The following is a 19,209-nucleotide window of genomic DNA, read 5'->3' as shown; positions in this document are numbered from 1 at the left end:
AAAACAAATTAGAACATGTAAGTAAAGGTTTGTACGGGCAGCTCAATATATTAGTTCTTGGTGATAGATTGTGAATAAAGATACATAATTAAGTCCTGACAGTCACAATGTGAAAGTTACACATAATGTGGTGGGCTCCTTATGACTTATGAGCACTCGACAATGGTCTTCTCACCTAATGAACGTTGAGTTACTGTGTATCTATCCACTATCTTATCGAGCTGGAGTGTGGTTTTAGGCAAGAACATTTAACGAAATACATTAAACATTTTCATATATAATAAATTCAATGTTTGCATGCCATACGTAGTTATTATTATTATTTTGCCAAATGGTAGAAAAATAAAAAATAAAAAGTAAACAAACAAAATAGATCATGGCTTAGTGACATCCACGTTATTATTTAGGGCATCATCAATTGCTAAGTTTTTAGCACAAATTTGTAAGTGCTCATTAGGAGGGAAAGAGGGAGAAAAAAGAAGAAAAAACGAGAAAAAAAAAAAGAGAAGAAAAATGAGAAATATAATGCCAAAAAAAAAACTGAGGACGCGCCCAGCTGGGCGCCATTGTGCGTGAAACGCGCAGGTTTACGCGTTTTCTTCTTTTTTTTCTGTGCTGTGGGACCCACAAAAAATTAACATCTTGTAAAAGGACCTTACATTTTCTTTCTCATCCACGTCACATATGTTATTTTGAAAAATTGTGAAAAAACCATTAATGCGGATATCCTTACTACTAAAAGTGACTGAATCCTATTTGGTGGGTCCTCTACAACTTGCAAACCAAATTGCCCCACTCATGTGCATATTATTCTTTTATATTTATTGCCAAACGTAACTAATTAAGAAGTCTAATATTCTTTACCAAAAAAAGAAGTCTAATATTCTTTAATATTTATTTCCATTTCCAAAAGTAACTAATTAAGAAGCGTGTAAATGTGTATTTCTTTATATTTATTTCCAAAAGTAATTGATTCCATTATCCATGGTTACGGTCATTAACTATTTTGTATAGACAAATATAAGTAATTAATGTGTGAAAGATTAGGTTTTCAAAAAAAAAATAAAAATGTGTGAAAGATTACTTATATATTACTAATGTCCCCATTTCTTTTAGTACTATCGACTCGATCTATTACATTGTATCTGTTCATCTATACTTTCTCAACCTGTTAAAACACAAAGAGTCAATACCGTCTCCATTGAAACTCGATCTTATGACCTCCCCAGGGTCGTATCTGAGTATGTCTAACATGTGCGACCGCACAGGGCCCCAATATTTTTTAAAAAAAATTATATGTATATATAGTTTATAAAAATTTAGGCTAAATATATGAAGATTAGACTAATTTGTGACAATATGAAATTGAGCCTAATTGACAATTGCTTTAAAAACCCTCTATATATATATATATATATATATATATATATATATATATATCCTAATCTAAAAATATTGCCAGTTCGGTTCGACAATTATATATATTTCATAAACCATAATCCCACATCTCAATTACAATCAATTGCTGATATGGATTTGAAGTCTTGTTGCATTTGTTTAGAAACAACTTTTAAGCGAGCTGAACATCGTGGTTATATTGATGGAAATGAATTGTATATTGAGTTAAAATTGCTTAGAGAGATTTTATCGAAAGAAAAGATAGACGTAGTGAGTATATTGAATTCACTGAAACAGATGAGTTGTTTTCCAAATGCTACTAGTGCATACCGAATATTATTGACTATCCCGATTACTGTTGCCTCTGCAAAAAAGGAGCTTTTTCAAAGTTGAAATTGTTGAAATCTTACTTACGATCAAGTATGTTGCAAGAAAGACTCAATGGATTAGCTTTAGGGTGTGTTTGGAAAGCAGGAAAATGACTTCTGGAAAATGTTTTCTGAAAAATGAGTTATTTTCCGGAAAATGAGTTCATTTTCCGTGTTTGGATGTACTCTAGAAAACTGTCTTTAGGTGTTTGGTTCATTTTCCGGAAAATGAGTAGAAATATATAATTATATATTTTTATTCTTTTATTTAAAATATAAAAAATATATAACCTAATAATATTTATTATAATTAAATTAAAAATTTAAAAAAAAATTTTAAAAAAAAAAGAAAAAAGAAAAAAAAAAAGAGGACGACTGCTATGGTCTCCGGCGGACTGGTTTCAGGCCGGAAACCAGTCCGCCGGACTGAAGGGAGCCGTCCCTCCCTTGGCGTGAAGCCATTTTTCATGTCCGGAACCCACCTATTTTCCGTGGTCAACGGAAATTAATTTCCGTTGACCACATTTTTCAGATGTTCCCAAACACTCAAAGCCCGAAAAATGATTTCCGGAAATCATTTTCCGGGCTACCAAACACACCCTTAATTTCCATTGAAAATGAGTTTTGGGAAGAAGTTGATCAAAAGTTTGATTGATGATTTTGTGTCTAAATGTGCTCGACGCAAATCACTCTTTAAATAAAATTTTATATGTATTTTTTTATACAATATTTATATTTTGATATAACTTTTTGAACAACTATTATTTATATATAGAAATTACTCAAAAGAAAAGGGGGTCCAAATTAAAATGTGACACATAGTCCCAATTTTTATTGAAACGACCCTGGATGGTACGGGAGAGTCATTTTTAATGTCCTCATTAAAAATGATTTCAACAATATCTTTCTCAAATGGAATACAATTACCATTTGACTATAATTAGAATGAAATCAATGTAATTATAATATATAAAGAAATTAAGTAAATTTGAGTGATTAAGACATAATTTTAATACTTAATGATTACGATTAAATTTTTATCAATATCTTTTTTTTTTCAAGAATTGTGAGTATTTATTTATGCGACTCTGGCAAGAATTAAGATTGACCATTTTAAGGATAAAATTGAAACATAGATAGTGGGAGGCTTTGAGGATGTTGTGGGGACTGATTATAATCTATACGCGATTTGAACTTTTTTTTTTTTATGGGTGGAAATTTGGGATATAAAATTGTCAATTCCAAAATCAGAAATCACGGAATTCATCATTACTCGTGCTATTTATTACTCCAACTTTATTAAGCGCAATTAAAATAAAAATATTTCATTAAAAAAAAATCAATGGTGGTGATGACTTTTTTTTTTTTTTTTTTTTTTTTTTAAGGTAAAGACAGAGTTTTCAATTTTTACCATCAAACACAATAATTAATTCTCGAAGTATCAAATTATTAATTTTTGTTTAAAAATAAATGAGTTCCTTACCATTCAACCATTCAACGACACTATTATGTTCAATAAAATCTCAAATAGGCACCAAAGTTGCTGTTCAGCCTGTTCTTATGGCTCTTTTCTCCACAAATGTCATTATCCAATAAAAACTACTCCCTCCGTAACAAATTAAATAAATATGAAATATGTAAAATCCCTTTTTTCTGTTTGCGGTCCTACATTACATAATAATGACTCCGACGCGGAAAAACTTTCAATTGTGGACCCCACAAACCATTCCTATTTCATACCAATATTAGAGTAGGAGCACCATAGTAGTTACGGTGCGCCTAAGGAGCATGCAAGAATTAACCGCCTTAGAGTCCTGAAAAAGGGAAATTTAAAAACCCCAAAATCCCAAATGAAATAGATTGTGAATACTGACTTGGCTGCTGCTAGGGATCGTCGATGGAGAATCAGAAGAGTATCAATTGTTCTTCTGGCGGCGGCGGCGACGGCGACGGCGAAGCTTCGAAATGTAAGGCGAAGGTGAAACTGATGTGCAGCTACGGCGGGAAGATTCAGCCGCGGCAGCGAGACAATCAGCTGTCGTACGTCGGCGGAGACACCAAAATCGTGACTGTCGATCGGAAAATTAGGTTTTCCGAGATTTCCTCGAAGCTGAGCTCTCTCTGCAACTGCGGTGAGGTTTGTATAAAGTATCAGTTGCCGGGCGAAGATCTCGACGCTTTGGTCACTCTGATCGACGACGATGATGTGGAGCACATGATGGTTGAGTACGACCGCATGCACAAGGGTTCCGCCAAGCCGGCTCGCTTGAGGCTCTTCCTGTTCAACCCGAACCGCCCCGCAAAACGGGATTCCGAGGCGCCGCTCAATCCGGATTTCCTGTTTGGATTCGATAAGGATTACCAGCCGAGTATCACGCCGACGTCGCACGATCTTCTCCAATTGCACATCCCTGGAGGAATGTCTGTCCCCGAAAATCCCGGCCCGGAAACACACAAGGAAAATGGTGCCGTACCCGGGAATTCCGGATCGGGTAACAAGCTCATGCTCATTCAGACTCATCTCCCGCCACACTTACATCAAGGTCACGTGACCAGTGGTGTCGTCTATGCAAACGGGATGAAAATGGTTTACGGATTACCAATGATGGCGAGTGGCTTCCATACCGCCGTCGGGCAGTTCGGCGTGGTGGCCGGCGGTGACAAAAACCAGGAACAGCCAGTTTACAATTTTTTTCCGGCGATGCCAACCGTCCCCGTTCCGGAGCAGAAGCCGGCACTGGTGTCTACCGGAGAAATACCCAACTACTCAGTCAATGGCGATCATCCTACCGCATAAGGTTCTACTATTGCCTTTTTGGGTTTCCAACTTTTTACCATATATTTACCATCAAAGGTACAGGGAGAGTAAATACTACCATAAGTAATTGTTATGATTGGGCTTTTCTTTTTGTTTTGGGGTTTCGATTTTGTTGGTTTCATGATTATTATTCTTTGTTAAAAATGGTTATTTATGGATATATATATTGATTCAGTGATATTATTATTTTTATTTTTTGGTTGGATTGAACATCCTGTAAAGATCAAATCATGCAGCTAACTACACCCACCAGCTAGCATTATAGAAAGTGGTTTAATTTAATTACTTGTTTTTATTTGAACCTTACTTTCTCATACTATTTTTTTTTTTTTCAATTCAATAGAAGAAAATTCAACCCATTATTCCTTGATTCCTGTAGGGGAGCGGTGGGCTTTAGTTAAAAGTAGAAATGCGCGCATATATACATTAATTTAATTTAAAGTGCTAAGGAAAGAAGTGTGAACCCTTGTTGGAAATGTAGAAATGTGAAGAAAGAGATTGATGATGAATAACACCTATAATAATATTCTCAAAAAAAAAAAACACCTATAATAATAATAAATAAATAAATAAATAAAGAGTTAATTCCATTTTTGGTCCTAGATTTATAGGTGGCATTCCACTTTTAGTTTTTTTTTTTCAAAACATCCACTTTTGATCCTAGTATTATTGTGGCATTACCATTTTTGGTCCTCCATCAACAAAACAGTTTAAATTTTGTCAAATACAAGAGCATTTCAGTATTCAATTTTAATTTTGTTTCAAAAAATAAACATAAAAAATATAGCGGGTCAACATACTTTGTATAAAAAAGATCAAAATGTCATCGTATTTAACGACATTTCAATGATTTTCTTGACGAAGGACCAAAAATAGTCATGCCACAATAATACTAGGACCAAAAGTAGATGTTTTGAAAAAAAAAGACTAAAAGTGGAATGTCACATATAAATCTAGGACAAAAATAGAATTAACTCATAAATAAATGAAAGATGAAAATGGGAGTGATTCTTTGACTAAGGTCAAAAGACGGGAATGCACTCCTTTAAACATTGGCTATGGATTTCCCAAATAAGGTTAATAAACTAGTGGCTTTATAGATGTATAAAACTAGTAGATTTTGTGATTGAAATAGCTTGGCAGGCAACCTTAACAAGTAATAGATTTGTGTCCATCACGAAAGAAAACAGGTGAAAGGGCAATCGCAGATTAATTCAAGCACTTCATACATACCATTAGTTTTATTATTTAATGTTGCATTATGATATAGTTACAACGACAATAAACACACATTCGGAGACACACGACACATTGACACACGACAAACCTGTATAGATGTTCGAATGGTCGAACTTATTATTTGCATATACACGGGGCGATTAAGAAGATAGCAGCCTAGCAGTCTCCGAGCAGAATCAGGCAGCGACAATCTTGGTTGTTTCGATAGTGTCCTTGTGATGGTCATTGACATTACCAACAAAAGCAGTACAACCACCACAACCAGCCCCGTTTTTCTTGGCTGCTTCGGTGGTGTTCTCCTCGTGATGGTCATTGACATTACCAACAAAAGCACTACAACCACCACAACCACCGCCACTGCCACAACCACCACCACACCCGCTACCACACCCACCACTTTTCAACCTATATCCAGACTCTCCACCTCCATCCTCCTTGTGATGGTTACTGACATTAGCAACACTGCCACCACAACCGCCACCACACCCGCTACCACACCCACCACTTTTCAACCTATATCCAGTCTCTTCACCTCCATCCTCAACTTCAAGATGTTCACCAACATTAACAACTACAGCAGCACAACTGCCACAACCACCACTACCACCACATCCGCCACTTTTAAACCTATATCCAGACTCTCCACCTCCATCCTCCTTATGATGGCCATTGACTTTGAAATCAACATCACAGCTGATTTTATTGTTCTCAGCATCATAGGCAACATCCTGGTTTGAACACTTATCCTTCAAATTTTGGCCACTTGCGGACAAGCCATCATAACCCACCTTTCTTAGAATGTCACAAAGTATAAAAGCAGTTATTGCTCCAGGCATAAGTAACCAGTCCTCTTTCACCTGATTTGTCAAAATTAAACAAATGTAATGAATCGTAAGCGAAGAAATAACTACTCAACTCCAAAATAACAATGAAATCAAATTTACATTGATGACACCAAACTTCAAATCAACCATCGCCAGTGCCTTGCCATATGGGTGTTCAGCCGAGAACTCGATTGCAGTCATGAATTCATTTTCTCTTCTTTGCTTCTCACAATGCTTGGGCTGGTAATCCAGCTTCCGGCCAGTGAAATACCTAATCTGTTTCAAGAATGAATATAAATGTCATGTATACCTAGAATCTAATATTATAATGCAGGTCTGCAAATCAAAATTTCTGAAGCTACCAACACAGAGGTGCATGTTAATTGAAAGGGGTGTTTATTCTGAATATATTAGTATCCTGCGGGTAAATTGCAATCTGATAAAATATGGTAGATAATTTCCATGATTACCAATGCCTCATGATGTAATAAAGTTTCAAAGAAACAGAAGACTGAGGAGTGAAAGAGTCCTCAAAGGAGTGCACTCAATATGTATACACTTGGAGATACCCAATGATGTTGAATTTGCAAATAGAAAAAGAAAAATTAAGCAAAGCATGGAATATTAAATAGATATGTAAAGAACAAAAGACAAAAATTATAAAATAATTTCAGCACAAATACAAGAGACAAATTCTTACATTGCGCGGACCAGTCAACTTCAAAAGGTGACCGTCACTATTTTGGTTATTGTGAAAACAAATGGACCACTGAGCATCTATCAGTGACCACTCTGTCCCCACAAACTCAGCAAGGGTACGTGTTTCACCAGATTTTGTTACAGCAATGACTTCTTGCCTCAACATGGAATCTGACTTTCCCTTGGATTTATTGAAATCCCTGTAATATAGCCATGCAATTTCAAAGAGTTCAGGATTGCTAGAGCATGGCAGAGTATAAAACACTTGTGAGCAGTATTGCAGTGACAGTGTGACTCATAGAGTAACATCTTTGATTCACTGCAGGTTGTGGTAATCTTGCAAATGGCACATGTTTACTTTTGACAGCCCTTAAGATAAATAAGAATCAAGACCCTTGCAATGCTTAGATAGTTTCACCATACTCAACTAAAAGGTTTCAAAATGAGAATATTTAAAATAAGAAGGTTGGAAGAAAGTTTCTTTCACCAGAAAAATAACATTCTTGAGGTTTTAGTAGAAACATTGAAGTCAAAGATACGTCAATTATGGAAATCCACCAAAGACCTTGGTATCGAACAAGATGAAGCATCTAGCTGCATATTTTGACATTGACATATGGTAATAATATATTTCAAAGAAAAAACTAGATGGGGTTTGGCAGTGATGTCATTGATGTGCATTCATGCTTCTAGATGCAGTAGAAAATCCAAAATCATGATTACCTCATTTGCAAGCTGATGATCTCTTCACCATCTTCATCTATGACGCGTGTCCAATTTTGACCCTTCCCAGGGAGTGGGAAAAGGCAAGAACTTTTTGAGAATGGCCGAGAACGAACCATGTGAAGCACATATGGTGCTGTAGTTGGCATTGTGACTGAGATAGCTACTCGTAAACAGATAGGCTTCGAGCTTGCCAAATTAGAATTTGGCACCAATTCAAGCCATTTCTCCATAGTGAGATTAGATGCCGGGGATAACAACTCTTCCAGAGAGACAGAAACAGAACCCACAGTTTTGGCAGGTTTCAATAATGGTAGGTTAGAAGATGACTGGCTCATAAGTTCAAAGAGCAACTTTCCACTAGCTTGACATTGAAAGTAAGCAACCTGTTTATTCCCACTCTCAGACAAAATATTAAGTCTTCTCTTTGCATTGAAGATGGAATCAGGCTGTTCTTTACTGAATGAGACAAAGAGCCTCCCTTTATGTTCCTCTGGTACATTTCTTAAACCTACAAACTCTAACATGACCTGGAAGATATTAAAGAAGATAACAAAAAATTACAATTGCATACATAGCATTGTTTCAGGTCACAAGTATTTCAAGTTGCAACTAAATCTGATACCAAACCTCAAAAAGATTAATAACGGAATGGTAATCAAAGTGGATAATAGTTGTATATTTGTCCAAGACCAGATGATAATTTGTATGCTTTACATTTTATTGATCAAATATTCCAGATTACCTCTAAACAGCATTGAGACAGCAAACATGTAAGCATTTAATCTAGAGAAAACAAAAAAAGGGCAAAGAGAAGATTAAATTACCTCCAGAACCTTTCTTTCAGGAAGATGAAATAATCTTTGATCCTTATGGGCGACAACTACCTTCTTGGTTAGAGTGTTGGGAGAGTCGTGACAAATTGCAAGAGGTGATGGTGCACTGCCTCTGTACATTGCCCCTGCTCTCCAATACCTACAACCATATGTTTTTTCCCACTGCTCGGTAGTTTTAGAGAACCCTGTATCCAGCTTCTTCCCTTTTGCTCTGTCTGAGTCAGTATCATCGTGCTCTAAAACCTTGCCAAGTATTTCCACAAGGTCTTTGCAGTAAGAAATAGGATGTAACTGATGAGTGTGCCAGATAAGATCAATGTCATAAGTTGGAACACAGAAACACCTAATGGATCTTTCTTTGTTTCTTCGGATTAAATGCAAGAATCCTCTGTATCTAGCCACAGCCCCTTCAAGATAGAGCTCACTGTTCATGTGAGGTCTTGATACCTGTAACAAGCATATGTAGTAAGATATTGACAAAAAAAAACTTATATCTAGCTTAAGAATGTCGACCTACAAGAAATTTCTACTTGAAAAAAGTAGGACTTGGAGTGAAAACACGCCACAAGTGAGAACACTCAAAATCATGAATTAGGGGAAAAAAATCCTTTAAGGTCCAGTTCTCTATCCTTCAAATTTATGATCTGCATGATATTGGGAATATGATGACCATGAAAAGTGGTAATTAATTAAGCATAGAGGAAGAAAGACAGATGAAGTAACTCATGTAAATTACCCTTGATCTAAGGATTCAACTTGAAGGTCTTAGGTAGTGACAAGGAGAAAGCAATAACCTTCATTTTTAATTGCTAATCTCAGTCTAATAGACCGACTTCATTAAAATATTCACCTCTACTATCTCAAACAATCATCTTGTCTGAGACATTTCAAAACATTGTTTAATTCACTTATGCAAATCTACTGCATGCATGCCAATTTGATGTAGGTTACTTCACCTTAACAATAAGGAAATTGCAAATATCTTTGTGGTTACCTGGTAGAAAAATGGACTTTGCCTTTTAACTGCTGAAACCAAATCATAGTCGCTGCGCTTTGTGTGCTCAAAACATTTTGCAGGCTCATCAGAAAGAGCTCTTGCTAAGTCCAACTCATATGGTTCAGTTGGATACAACTGTTTCCAGACTTGTTCAGTTTCCTCTTTAGAAGCTCCTTTAACAGAAGAAACCACATTATGGTTGCCAAGAATTACTTCATACAGTTGCTCGCAATCAGATTTGTACTGAACCTGCAACAAAAGGTGACAAGGAACATTTCATTGAGTCATAAATCACAAGTTATAAATTAAAAAAAAAATGAAATATACTTTAGATCACAAACTTACAGGGTTGAGCCTGTGACAATGCCAAATCCATTCACAATCAAGAGGAACTACCAAAGGTCCTTCAAAGAATGGTGACTCAGAATGTTTTGCCAGAAAAGGGAGCCAACAAGAATAGTACCTGAAATTGGGTTTCTCTACTATTAAATTTTATGCAAAGGGACCAGCTTGAACATAAATCATCATAAGACACCTCGAAAATGATCCATATAAGTTACACACCAAGCCCTCATCAGACCATAAAGAAATAATTCTCAATTTAGACCTCAACTATCAATTCATCCAAAATGACCTTCAAGTCTTCAACTATGCAAAATTGAGAAATTATAACACCATTTTAGCTATAATCACGACCACAAACTACTATTGGATCATGACAGGCCAAATCAAGAGAGTAAGTATACCTGTTGATGGCCTTATCAAGACCAGGGCCTTCATAGAGCCAGCGATTCCTATCAACAGCTCCCAGAAAATCGAGATGTTGTTTGGCTGCAGCCACAAGGTCCACACCTATCACGATACTCTGTGCCGCATTCCACTGCAGCTCCTGCTCCATCTCCATTGTTCTTCTCACCTACCAAAAACATCAACCGTTACATTTACATAAACACAGATACCAGCAGAAAAAGACCTATCCCTAATCGCCTCGCACCAACTTATTCTTCTTGTCACTGGCCCACTGGTCATTTCTATCAATCTCCAATTAAGTACACAACGAATTATGCGTTTTATACTTTTATTTATACAAGTAAATTTGAAGAAATTAACCAGAGAAACTTAAAGGATCATCGAAAGCAAATCACAATAGCAAAGAAGTGCAGGTAAGAAACTAACTAAGAGCGGTTGACTTTATCTTTTTTTTTTCTTTTATTTTAAAGTAAATATTGAAAGCAAAGTTTCATTTGATAGTTTAGAATCACTAGTTCAACTCACAAACAAGACGGGAAGAGAAGAATCGCCGGAAAACTTCCCGGAGACGAACGGCTTGATCGTTAAAGAAACGATTTCCGATGAGTTGTATGGCTTGAAAATTGCTAGGATATTTCGGTTAATCGGCTACGGGTATTTATAGTACTTGGACTTTGTCCCAACGCGCGTACTATCTCAAATGGCGGGGTGTACGTTCCAAAGGGAGAAGTACAAGATAATTTTCATTTGGACGAAAATAACCTTTAGGAAGTGATTAAGGTAAGAGCATCTCCAATGGGGCATAATTTTTTAGGAAATTTTGTCAATTGCAAGAAGTAAAGGAGCAAAAATAAAATAAGATGTTTAAAAAAAAATGAAAGGAAAACATGATTATCAAGAAAAAAAAAAGTTAAAAAAAGGGGATTTACAGCCCCCAAAGGACGCGTGTCGCGCCTAGTGCATTCATCGCACGGTATTCATTTTCTCTCTCTTCACGCGCATAGTTTTCTCTTCACGCATCGCACGGTAAATGCATAGCTCTTTTTCCATTTCTCTCTCTTCACGCGCATAGTTCATGCATAGCTCTTTTTCCATTTCTCTCTCTTCACGCATCGCACGATAAATGCATAGCTTTTTTCATTTCTCTCTCTTCTCTCTCTTCACGCATCTTTTCATTTCTCTCTCTTCACGCATCGCACATTTCTATCTCTTCAGGCATCGCACAGTAAATGCATAACTTTTTTCATTTCTCTCTCTTCTCGGCTTTTCATTATTACATTTCTCTCTCTTCACGCATCCCACATTTCTCTCTCTTCACGCATCGCACATTTCTCTTTCTGCACGCATCGCACGGTAAATGCATAACTTTTTTCATTTCTCTCTCTTCTCGCATCTTTTCATTATTACATTTCTCTCTCTTCACGCATCGCACGGTAAATGTATAGCTTTTTTCATTTCTCTCTCTTCACGCATCGCACATTTCTCTCTCTTCACTCATCGCACGGTAAATGCATAGCTTTTTTCATTTCTCTCTTCTCGCATCTTTTCATTATTACATTTCTCTCTCTTCACGCTTTTTTCATTTCTCTCTCTTCACGCATCGCACGGTAAATGCATAGATTTTTTCATTTCTCTCTCTTCTCGCATCTTTTCATTATTACATTTCTCTCTCTTCACGCATCGCACGGTAAATGCATAGCTTTAGCTTTTTTTATGCTTTGGCACGGTAAATGCATAGCATTTTCTTTCATAAAAATGCATAGCTTTTTCCATTTTCTCTCTTTCCACGCGCCTAGAGTCAACAGTCACCCCTCCACTAAGGCTCGAACCCACCCCCTTCCACGTGAGAGTGTAAATCGGGTGTTACTAGACCACAAGTTCTTTGGCCTCTATATATATATATTATAATTCAAGTCTATTCTTAAAATATACGGACTAATATAATAATAACATTAAATTTTATTAAAAACAAACAAATTGACCTCGCTATTTACATTTGGCATATTGATTTGATAGATTGCTATTTTAAATTTGATGTAAACTTGCAAGTTGCAAGTCACTTGCCATTAAAATTAAATTAAAAAAAAAAAAAGTGCCTAGTAGAATTGCAATTGACCCTCTTTCGGGATAACTTTATTCCAACTGTCAGCTTTACAGTTTACCACACATTTCAAATGCCTTATTAAAGAAAAACTAACGGACTTGTTAAAAAAAATTTACATTATTCAGCAAAGTATTTCATTATGATAAGTGTTTTACAAATTAAAAATTATTTGTGTCAAACATCAAAGTATATTGGATGATGTAATTTATATCAAGTATTATAAACCTTCATATTTACTTGGTGCACAAATCAATCAAATAAAGTCAAGTTGGAATACAATTTTTAATATAATAGCTTTTCAATTCATAAATTTTATTTACAGAGGAGTGACCACTTTGCACTTGGAGAGTTGGAGGTAGGTAAGCCGCAAGGAAAATATTACATGGATTCTTAAGTTTTATTCCCTACTTTTACTCCCTTACACAAAAGTTTGATGTTGACACTTTTTTTGGGACCCACAAGATGAAAATAACCTATCATATCTTAATGCATGTGATATTTCACCCAACTCATAAGCACACAACACCAGTACACTCCCAATAAGGCAATAACTCAACTAATCACCATAAAATATGCATGAGTGCTAAGGATTGTTCCCTTAAGTTAAGATAAAGGAAGACGCATTTCTCATCATAATTTATGAGTGTCTTTAAGTGAGTAGAGTTCCAAGGATTCATGCCATCAGATCAGTAATCACGCCATTAACATTTATAAAGAGAATTCTCACACGAAATCCAAGCACATAGCACTATCAGATAATCACGCCAATAACATTTTACAGATCATGAGTCAACATGCCAAGGATTCATGATATCATCATGCACATTCACCTTAATCATGCCGGGTAACAATTAACATAGGCTATAGGAAGTAACAAGAGAATAAGCTCAGGCCGCCTCAGGGAACAATGAAAAACTTGAGAAAATGATTGATTAACTTATGGGTTTGATATTTCCATAACGATCATTGATCAACTGTACAAAAGGTCTAGACTGGGTATACTAAGCCTGCATGTGGATGGACATAGGCAATAATTGATCACCATAAGCTAGACATCAAGGGCAAAGTAGTCATATTTGATACTACTAGTTGTACCTCACAACTCTTCTGATTTTGAGTCGTTTTCTGCATTAACTTGTTGCTCCAAGTATTCCTCTTCAATGACTTCCTTCAGGATGCAAAGCCTTTGGATAACAACAGGTTGGTTCATCTGTTTTGCTTCCCTAATTTCAGTTTCTTCTTGGTTGAGGTGGTATGCATCTAACATGATTTTTATCCATTTATGTAGCTCCTTGGGAGTTCTGTTTTATCAAAAGAAAATGCTAAAATACGTTAAATTACAGAAAAATTTTCAAGAATGCATTCTAACATGATTATAGCCAATATACAGAACCATTAAGATCTCTTACGTGTATATAGCACTTGGGTCTTTAGCTCCATGTTCATCGCCAGGACTAAAAGCTGTAGCCAATGCAGAGAATCTTTCCTCGGGATCTATGATGTTGAGCAAATACTTAAGTAGTTTTATTTCTTTTGGTGCCATACTCCTTAGACTACTCTGAGTGGTCTTGTACAGGTGATACATTATGTCTTTTACCTGCACTAATATGCAAAAAAATCACCAAAGAGTGACAAACTAGAGGCATTAAAATTCAGCAAACGCATTAATTTGGGAATGTGTTCTGGACTCTAAGTAGTAATTTGAAATTTAAAGAATGCCAGAGTGCCCGATATTATTATTCTTGAACAGTATTTTCAGTAGCATGCATGAATCATGACCAAATTCTAGCACATTTTTGGTGGAACTCAAAGAGTAGTAAGGTTACAGGAAAAAGAAAAACATTTTAACCACAGGTTTTTATACCTCATTTCTCATGGTGGTGGAGTCTTTAGCCGCCGCCCAAGCACCGTTTATCAATAGAATCAATGAAGAGTCAAGTTCTTTTGTCTTCGCAAAGCTTTTAATCTTCTCACATGCTGCATCAAGTGAAGGAGAGTTTAGGATGTCATCAAATTTTTGTTGGGCGGTGTCTAGTGTCTCCACAATCTCCAGTGTGTTATCATGAGCACTGACTGCAGTTAAGCATCTTGCTCCAAGCCTGGCCATAGCTGCTCAACAAAATTAAAAGATCACATTACTTAATGCATTTATTTTGTTATACAATTCTCAAGTTTCAAGGATTTACAAAAACTTCCCGAATCATTCACCTCAGTTGATGATCTGCATCGAAATTGAAAATCGATGCATGATAGGTATTTATACTTTACATTGACTGAATCAATGCCCATAAAAAGCTTATAACTCCAATATAGTCCAACATCAATTACACTAACATGTATAATATCATTTAAAAAAATGATTATCCTATGGTGAAGGTTTTACCATTATCATATCCAGTTTTAATTGAGGTTGGAAATCTTATAAGTTATAACAATTTCAAGTTTATACAACTACATTGTTCTCTTCATTAAAACATGAGAACATGGAGAAAAACATTAAGGCACAAAGAAAACAATTCTCATTTCCCACGTTATAAATTAGACAAGCTATCTGGATTCATCCGACTTATGATGCCAAAAGCATGAAGTCAAGCTCAATTACCATCTCGGTCCTCCAAGCTATCATAAGTTTCTGACAACAAAGTCAGATAACGAAAGAATTCACCAGTGAACTCTTTGCGCCTCTTGGTAACGATGGCATTAACATCCCTAGGACTATCCTGTATCTCTTTGAGAAGGTCCTCGTGCCTATCCATTTCATCATCAATCTGCAATACTCACTCGTGGTCAACAACCAATCATTATACCATGCACCATTGTCCACCTTGCAAGATATACCATCGACATAAGGTTCATTTTTTGTGTACAGAAGGTTCATTTTCAGGTATATGTCAAAAAATGAACATTCAATACACTAAAAATGAACATTTATCTATGGTCGACTTTACAACGCAGACCATGGTCAATTGTATAATTTGCCCTCAACAACTACAGAAAGAATCTGGAAACTCTGTATCATTTTTTAAACTCTGCATACCAACTTTATTGGTTTTGTTCAAAAAAACACACATTTATGTTCAACCATATGAACACAAGCTAAATATGCAGAAATGTAACAAGAACACAAATAGATATGCTACCTTCTTAACTTTTCTTGCTAAAGTAATATATTTTTCTTTGATGGCAGGATCATTTACTTCGGCATCAGCTCGGGTTTGACACCGAGTGTAGAACCTACCCCTGTACTTTTTCCACTCTTCACGGAACACCAAGTACTTCTTCCAATCCTTGGCCTTGGGTTTCTCAGTCAAGAACATGTCAATAACCTTGTCGCAAAATTGGGTCATTGTGTACCCATCTGCAATTTCAACCTCAACTTGTTGCTCCTCTACTGGTACAGAGGAAACACTGCTGGCCAAAATCTCTGCACAGGAAAAATAGAAATGAAATTCGTTGTAATAATTAAGAGAATACACAGAAAAGGAGAGTAGGAGAAGGTGCAATTACTGGTTGCGGAGATGGTGGGTGATGTTCTTGTAGGTTTCCTGGGGGTGGGAGATGGGGATATGGTTGAAATTTTGGGGGGAGATTTTGGTATTTCTGCGTTGAATGGAAAGATAGCAGTGGATATTGAGGTCTTGAATCCTATGAGGTTGGTCATGGCCGCGTTGGGAGTGGTAGCTCACAGAAGTTCCAATCTTCAGAAATTGTAGATTAGCATTTTAATCTGACTGAATGCGACGCCGTATCTTGCTGCCGACTAAACCCTTCTCAAAACCCTCTTCGGCTCCATTTACCTCACTTTCCAAACGCTGTCGTTGCATCTATGAGTGTTTCTTTTTCCCCATTTTTTTTGTCTAATGGCAAAACTTCATCTTCTTTGAACCCGACAGAATAGTAAAAGAATAAATCATATTATGATTCAGTTAGCTGTGCTAAGAAAGCATTAAAAGAAAAGAATATTTATTTTAACTTTACTTGTTGTCCCACGTTGATTTCAAAATTAACTCTTTCCTTCCTTTGAAAGTCCGACATTATCTACAAGGTTTGAAATATTATGGAGGGAAATAAAGGGAACCACAGGCCTACTACAAATATGACTTGTGTGTACGTGCTCCAATTTTTCAACCCATAATCTAGAGTCTTTTTGGTACAAGAATCACAATATTCATCATTCAGTAAATATAAAAAGATTTTTCAAACTAATAAAAATTTTAAAAATACAAAAGAAGAAGACGATCTAAATTGTCAAAGTAGAGAGAAGGGAATAAAAGATGAAATACAAAATTGTCATTTATTTGTCAATAACTTGATAAAAAAAAATTAAGATCTAAATTTTGTTGGAAGAATAGCTTTAGGGAAGTTTCAAAGGCCAAGCTTGATGAGAAGAGCCTCAGCATATAATGCAAGATGATACTCTTTCCCATGATCACTAGTCCCAGGTCAGCGATCCTTTCACAGCTTGAGGTGCCTGATCATGACAAGTCCAGCAAGCACCTTTTTCCATTTCCTGCTTGCTCTCCAGATTTCTATCCAACAAATCCTATGCATTCTTTATTAGCCCCAGTACATAGTGGGTTACTATTGTTGGAAAAATGCAAAATTATAATTTCTTTGGTCAAGGTTGTTGATTTTCCTCATTACATGTTGTGGCTACTAGCAGTGAGGAGGACTGGAGGAGGGAGGTGGACTTTCCCTCATCTATATAAGATAAGTGTTCACACAAGAGAGAGATATAGAACAAATAATTAATTTACCTCTCTTAGTCTGTCTAATAATAGTAGTGTAAGTTTCAATCCTGCTCTAAACCTTGGGTGGCAATGCCACTTTTTCAAAGCTTGCACCGGTAACAGCAAATTCATTTCTAGATTGTTGAAAATCTCAAGCTGATAATGTAAAACACAAATATTGTGTTGTGAAATAACTACTGCCCTAGAAGTGAATTCGCGCCCCAGTGTTTACACAATTACACATCAATCCTTGTTTTCGTGCACCAGAGCAAGGATTGAAACTTACACCTCCCTCACTGCTCACTGCTAGCCACAACATATGATGAAGAGGAAAACATGGTCAGCTGAAACAAAGTCTCAACAATCATGACCAAAGAAAATAATTTTGCATTTTTCCAACTATAGTGATCTCTGCCTCAATTTTCTTACACTCAATGGCTCTGCTCAAGCTAGACAAAGAGTGTCTTATATAAGCAAAAACAATGAAAACAAAAGAATAATAAAAATAAAAAAGTAAAAGCAACAGAATGTTATAATGGCTGCCATTCCAGCTACACCATAAACAGTTCACAGCAAACAGGTTTGTTAATCTCACAATGGACAAAGTCTCAAATATATCCCATTTTACCTTCAAGCCTTTCACCCAGTTCCCTGGGCTCAAAGACTCAAAACTAAAGAAGAAAGTAAGCAGCTTGTTTTTAGGTCAGGTTAAACTGTTACAGTATGCAAGTACATAAAATAGCAAAATCAAACTACAAAAATCATGACTGAAACATTTTAAAAAAATATTCAATTTAGAAATTTGGTCAGTAGACCTTTGCCTTCCACTTCCATGGAAGAAACTCTATTTTGCAAGACCATCAATGGTACCTGAGAACGAAAAATAAAATAATTCTCCTGATATTCATTAGCCTTAAACAAAACAAGAACCAGAATAATTTCAGTAAATGCTGAATGCCAAAAGAACCCATGGTCCAAACCTCCAAGAGATACAATTAATTTTATTTCAATGAATTGCAATATTGACAACAGCTAGATCTCGTGCTCAACAGGTATGATCACAGAACTATAGTTACATACAGTACGAAAATGAAGTGGCCCGTAGCTTACAGGTAACTGATAAAAAGTAGCAGAAATCTAGTGAGAAATGAGAATGTCACCGATCATCAATCAAGTATTAAACAGAGCAGGATTAGCCGTGGCCGTGCTAACTTGAACTTCGAGCAGTTCTAATCTACGCTCCAGTGTATCGAGCTTCTCGTTCAACGACGCCAGTTTGCTCTTCGTCGTCGCCTCTGTGGTCATACAGAAATCAGAAATCCCTAACACGGAGGAGGTGCAGAAAAAGGAGAGATCTCATCTAACCATCTAGAAAATAGGTTGAAAATTTACCGAATTGGACGAGGAAGTCAAAGAGGCGGCGGACGTTAAGGGAGATGTTAGAGATGAATTCGCGGTTCTCCCAGTCTGCCTGCACCGCTATCCCCACGTTTACGGCGTTCGTTATCCCACCGGCTCTCGCCATTTTTGCCGCTCCTCAGTCCTCTCTCCCCTCCTTCACGAGACAGCTACTAGATTTTGGTAGGTTTTGCTTTTTTATTCTTCCCGCAAAAACAACAATTTTTATATATACGGAGTTGAAATTATACATTTTGATTTAATATTTTTTTAGTCTGTTAAATTAATTACTAAATTTAAAATAAGCCACTAGATTATGGTCTGG

General features: G+C 36.3%; 3 protein-coding genes across 3 annotated transcripts; all 3 read right to left on the bottom strand.

The window, feature by feature from the left end:
* Positions 1 to 5,775: 5,775 nt before the first annotated feature.
* LOC116011682 (glycine-rich domain-containing protein 1) lies at positions 5,776 to 11,328 on the bottom strand. The gene is made up of 9 exons (XM_031251085.1): positions 11,178 to 11,328; positions 10,649 to 10,818; positions 10,248 to 10,365; positions 9,900 to 10,151; positions 8,897 to 9,352; positions 8,070 to 8,599; positions 7,348 to 7,546; positions 6,768 to 6,923; positions 5,776 to 6,680 (listed from the first exon to the last, which is right to left on the bottom strand). The coding sequence occupies exons 2-9, from the start codon at positions 10,804 to 10,806 to the stop codon at positions 6,000 to 6,002; spliced, it is 2,550 nt and encodes an 849-aa protein (XP_031106945.1). The 5' UTR covers positions 10,807 to 10,818; positions 11,178 to 11,328; the 3' UTR covers positions 5,776 to 5,999.
* A 2,151-nt stretch (positions 11,329 to 13,479) lies between these two features.
* LOC116012056 (uncharacterized protein At4g37920) lies at positions 13,480 to 16,527 on the bottom strand. Its single transcript, XM_031251526.1, has 6 exons — positions 16,264 to 16,527; positions 15,897 to 16,180; positions 15,359 to 15,524; positions 14,621 to 14,865; positions 14,166 to 14,353; positions 13,480 to 14,057 (listed from the first exon to the last, which is right to left on the bottom strand). The coding sequence occupies exons 1-6, from the start codon at positions 16,415 to 16,417 to the stop codon at positions 13,853 to 13,855; spliced, it is 1,242 nt and encodes a 413-aa protein (XP_031107386.1). The 5' UTR covers positions 16,418 to 16,527; the 3' UTR covers positions 13,480 to 13,852.
* Positions 16,528 to 18,423: 1,896 nt separating this feature from the next.
* LOC116013851 (protein BRICK 1) lies at positions 18,424 to 19,077 on the bottom strand. Its single transcript, XM_031253802.1, has 2 exons — positions 18,879 to 19,077; positions 18,424 to 18,781 (listed from the first exon to the last, which is right to left on the bottom strand). The coding sequence occupies exons 1-2, from the start codon at positions 19,009 to 19,011 to the stop codon at positions 18,657 to 18,659; spliced, it is 258 nt and encodes an 85-aa protein (XP_031109662.1). The 5' UTR covers positions 19,012 to 19,077; the 3' UTR covers positions 18,424 to 18,656.
* Positions 19,078 to 19,209: the final 132 nt, after the last annotated feature.

This window comes from Ipomoea triloba, chromosome 3 (assembly GCF_003576645.1).
Source record: "Ipomoea triloba cultivar NCNSP0323 chromosome 3, ASM357664v1".
Classification (NCBI taxonomy): Eukaryota; Viridiplantae; Streptophyta; class Magnoliopsida; order Solanales; family Convolvulaceae; genus Ipomoea; species Ipomoea triloba.
This window is presented reverse-complemented; position numbering and strand designations above follow the sequence as displayed.